Source organism: Myiozetetes cayanensis, unplaced genomic scaffold, assembly GCF_022539395.1.
Source record: "Myiozetetes cayanensis isolate MyiCay16 unplaced genomic scaffold, myiCay2020 scf19, whole genome shotgun sequence".
Classification (NCBI taxonomy): domain Eukaryota; kingdom Metazoa; phylum Chordata; class Aves; order Passeriformes; family Tyrannidae; genus Myiozetetes; species Myiozetetes cayanensis.
Genome location: NW_026087400.1, coordinates 12,610,066 through 12,614,755, shown reverse-complemented (window position 1 = coordinate 12,614,755; position 4,690 = coordinate 12,610,066). Strand labels below are relative to the sequence as shown.

At 55.4% G+C, this 4,690-nt stretch overlaps 1 protein-coding gene across 4 annotated transcripts in view; it reads right to left on the bottom strand.

The window, feature by feature from the left end:
• Positions 1 to 269: 269 nt before the first annotated feature.
• Positions 270 to 4,690, bottom strand: part of CBFA2T2 (CBFA2/RUNX1 partner transcriptional co-repressor 2) — a 59,995-nt gene continuing 55,574 nt past the window's right edge. For all 4 annotated transcript variants that reach the window (XM_050313470.1, XM_050313471.1, XM_050313472.1 and 1 more), the window contains one exon: positions 270 to 3,105. In XM_050313470.1, the coding sequence (XP_050169427.1) occupies positions 2,818 to 3,105 (288 nt within the window). In that variant the 3' untranslated portion in view covers positions 270 to 2,817. The remainder of the gene's footprint in view (positions 3,106 to 4,690) is intronic.

Sequence of the window (4,690 nt, the reverse complement as noted above, 5' to 3'; positions counted from 1 at the left end):
GCGCAGAAAAGAACATATTTACCCATGAACTCAAAGAAATCCAACATCACTGAGTACGGGACTAAACTCCAGCTCTGCCCCCAGGCTTTGCTCAGCCTCCCTACAGCACCTGCAGCAGCATCACCACTGAAGGGGAGGCAGCCTTTGTCCCTGCAGGTCCCCAGCTCAAGGCCACGGTCTGGCAGCACCTCCCAAAAAACCCCAACAACAGCCTAAGCACTGCAGAAAACACCTCTGCCCCTTCCCACAGACAAGGGGGAGCTGGAGGATGAATATAGTCTTTTTATTGACTACTTTTGAGTAGAACAAACTAAATACATCTGTAACAGTTTGGGTTCCTTTATACAGAACATTAAATAAGTTATGCACAGGAATGAAGTAACAAACTTCTATTACAGAATTAAATGACCAAAAAACCAAAAAAAACCCAAAACCAACAAAACAAAAAACCTCAACCCAATGTCTTCCCATGTCCCAAGTTCACATTTATCATTCCATGTTTTTTTTTTTGGGAAAAAAACCCAAACAAAACGAAACCAAACAAAAAAAGAAGCAATCATTCTAATCATGACTGTTAGCATTTCATTCATTTACACTGGGGTTAATTTTAATACACGGCCATCAACGTTGCATGAGAATTATGGAAGACAATCTATTTACAAGCAATTCCTTCCAGCTCTGCCCTGCTCTCCCTTCCCATCCCACCTTGGCACAGCTGGCCACCACTGACCCACAGTGCCAGGTCTGCAGGTGAGGATGGGATGTCACAAGCACGTTACTAACCTGAGCCTGCTGCAAGCGTGCCCCTTAGGGCAGGAAAACCCTTCAGCCCTGGCTGAATAGGGGGTGCCAGGGCAGCCCCTCACCCTGGTGCTCTCACAAGCCCAAAGTGCTGCTCCTCCCCACTGAGGCATTTTCTCCATGCCATGGATTTGGGCACAGCAAACACGGACAGAGCCGTGTTCTGGGATCCTCGTGAGGGCCACCTGGGGCTCCCTGGCCACCTCCATCTGCCCAAAGTTGGGTGACTCCTCTGGGCTGCTGCAGGTCAGGGTGGCTCCAGTGCCTTCCCCCACTGGGGGCTGCCTCAATCCCAGTGGCTGTGCTGGGCTCCACACAAAGGGCTCTCCCAGCACCGGCTCCCGGGGGATAAGCTCCCCTCTGCCACTCCCAATCCCTCTTCAACACCAGCCACGGGGGTTTTTTTGCATAATAAACCCCTGCAGACACACGAATCACCCATCCTATCCCACGACAGCAGCTTCCCAAAGAGCTTTCCCAAGGAGCCAGAGTTGGTGCAGCAGGGTCTCCCGTTCCTCCCTGCCCTGAACCCCGTGACGATTCATTACAGCTCCATTATTCACCTCCAATTGAGAGAGTGATCAAAAATAATTTGGGAATTACTTGCCTCATTGGGCTCCAGCCCAGCAATTGCACACACACAGTCACAGAAACACGGCTTTGCTGAATAGATGGATTTCCAGAGCCTGTTTGTGCGACTGTGGGAATTTGGAGCAGCTCCCAGAGGGCACATGCCTGTCCCTCCCATGGGCTGTGACACTGCTGACCTCTGTTAGGCATCCAAGAGCAGCCCCACTGTGCCCTGGGACAGCCCTGCTGCAGGTCTGTGTTGATCATTGCCCTGAATCCCTCCAATCCCTGCTTCCACTCCACAGCAGGGAATCTCCAAGTGACAGATCTCCCCAGGCTGACCACGGCATCCCCACGGGGCCCCAGTCTCAGCCTGCATTTTTGGATGGTCTCCAAAGGCTGGACGAGGCAGATCCTGGGCACCTCCTGATGCAGCACCACAGGAGCCTCCCGGGACTGGGGGGAAGAAGTGACACAGGACACCAAGTCCTGCCTGTCTTTTAGCAGTTTGGCCAACGTGTGCAGAGAGCACAGGCTGTAAATCACCCCCTCGCACCCCGTGAGGATCCCTGGGCTCGAAAACAACGGCAGGAACTCACAAACCAACACCTTCCAGGCAGTGAAGAAACCCAACGCTTTCTGCACACCAAAACAACAGTCCCCAGGTGGAAAGGGCAGCTGCACCCAACCCAAATCTGCTCTGCACGTGTTCCCTCAGCACAGGTCCCACCCAGGAAACACACAACCGTCTGTCCCACCACAGAACGGGACGAAATCCAGGCCATCCCACAGTACTTCCCCAGCACTGGCATTTGGTTTAGAGCAGACAAATCCTCTCCTCCCTCTCTGCAACCATCAGCTGCCAAGCTGCAGGCAGAAGCAGCTGGGCTCAGCTTTTGCCGTGGCACTAGAGGATGGGATGCTCCTGCTGGGGAATCGGCTCCGGTCTGTTCACAGCAACAACCGGCCGGCACGGCCACCTGAGGCACCACTGTCTGGGAGTAAGGAAAAAGACAGAGGGATGTTATGGAAGAAAGGTGGCTGGAGGAGGTGGTGGCTCAGACACCTTGGGAAGCCTGAGCATGCCACAGGGATGGGGCTCCCTGCTCGGGCACCACACGCTCCGCATCTCCAGTGTGTGCCAGCGCTCTCCCCACAGTCCAGATCCCCCGAGTGGGTGCCCAGTGTCCCCCAGGTCCTGACGATGCTCTGCTGCCCCCCTCAAAGAGGGGCTGGGAAGCTGCTGTGGGCAAGGCTTGTCCCAGTTCACGAGCCACAAAGGAAAAGGCAGGATGAGATGGCAAAGCCGGAGTGTCGGCGCTCCGAGGAGGAGGCGGCACGATGTGTGTCAAATGTGTCAAGTGATAACAGTTGCTGTAGGGGGTTTTTTTTCAGCTTAAAAAAACCCAGGAAACTAATCAAATGGAGTGAACCAACACCTCCCTCCTAGAGCCCGTTTGTATCTATTGCTGTCACCGACGCCGGGGTGGAGGAACGGGAGGTGGTCGCCGAAGTCTTCTCAAGGGCCGGGCTGGGGATGCCGTCGAGGCTCTTGGCAGCTGCTGCCACCCGGCCCGTGGGCAGAGCCAGGGGCTTGCTCTGGCCATGCAGGCCTTGGCCACAGATCCGGTGGTGCCTCTCCCAGTCCTTGTGCTGGCAGAAGGAGCCGCAGTAGCGGGCGATGTTGCAGCCGCTGCACGTCTCGCTGGCTTTGCGACCGCAGTTCCAGCAGCTCTGCAAGACCAAAGACACCGCGCTTGAAAGGGCTTTAGTTTCCAAGAGCTGCAGGATGGTGCTGACTCAGCTCTGGAGGGGACTGTCCATCCCCTCTGGCCCAGATTTGGTAATATTAAAATGAGCAATCCATTAATTCCTGCTATTTCACAGCTCTTTGCCAATGGTTCTAACCCCGGCTCCTCTTCTCTGCCCAAAGCTGCTGCCAGACTGCTCCGGTCACATCCTCTCCCCTAGATCCACCCAAATGCAGAGAGGAAACAGCAGGCAAGGACTGAAAAACATGCTGCAGATGCTGCTGTTGGGTCTTTTTATTTCCTGTTTGAAGCAGCTCTATTTTGGTATCGCTCCCAGGCAAGTGCTCTCCGCAGGGATTACGGCGTGCTGCACAGGCACCATTTGCTCCGCACCCTGCCTAGCTGCACAAGAGGTTGGAACACGCCAATTTGGAAAGGAGAAAGCTCATCTGAAAGCCTCCCAAGCCAGGTGGAAGCACTGCCAGAGCCCGAGCTTCAATCTGGAAGCGGAGCAAAGCCCCTCTGGCCGCCGGGAGAGGTGTCAGCTGGTGGGCTCCCGGCGTGCCACCGCTCCCCTCGGAGCGCGGGGCAAGGGGCCAGCGCCCGAGCGGCGGCTGCAGCTGCTCCGAGGAGGGAGCTGGTGCATCAGCTTCCCTGCAGCTGGATCCAGACACAGCAAACACATACTGGGGAGGGCAAGCTCAGCTGTGGGAACGCAGCCTCCGCCAGAGCCGGCTGATCCTGCCCAGTGGGGCACCTTTGTGGGGGCACTGCTGCTGCGACCCCCGGCAAAGGGCTGGGGAAGCAGGGAAGTGGGGTGGTGGGAGATGCTGGGCTGTGCCAGGCAGCCCCCTGCTGTGGGGAAGGGCAGCGAGATTCCCCACTCCCAGGGTCTGCACTGGAGCCACCAGCTCCTGATGATGATTTACAGTCTGGCAGCAAAGCACCAAAGAAAGTAAGTTCTGAGTGAGCTGCTCCAGAGCCAGCACATCCCCAAGGCTCCTCCGTTCCAGGAGAAGCAGGACTTGTGACCAAAAATCCCCTACACCAAAGGCTGTGGTAACTCTTGGAAAACTGGGTCAGTGCTTCACAGCTGTTTACACTTGAACTGGTTTTAAACTGTGTTGCAAAGGTTACATGATGTGCCAGAACACAGGACAGCTTTTAGAGATGTGCTCTGGGGCTTGCACAGGGGGTGCTCAACAGCTCCCAAGGTCCCACACTGCTTCCCAGCACGGCTGGAGGAGGAGGAGGACACTCCTCTGGTATTCCCCTACAGAGAAATCACTGCTTGTCTCATTCCTCCTGTGGCTTCCTGAGCAGTTCCACCCACTCTCATCATGTGTTTATTGACTGGTGCATTCAACAGCTAAACAGAGAGCTGCATCCACCAGCATCACTTTGTCTTTGCTTCCACACCTCTCTCAATCCCACAAAATCCCTGGTCACTACACTGGGTTCAGCTCAGCGTCCCCAGTGGTGCCTTCACGTGGCTGTTGCGCACACACAGGTGCTGCAGACATTGTTTAGGCTGATTCCCTGCCAGCAAAATCAAAAGCAAAAGGGAT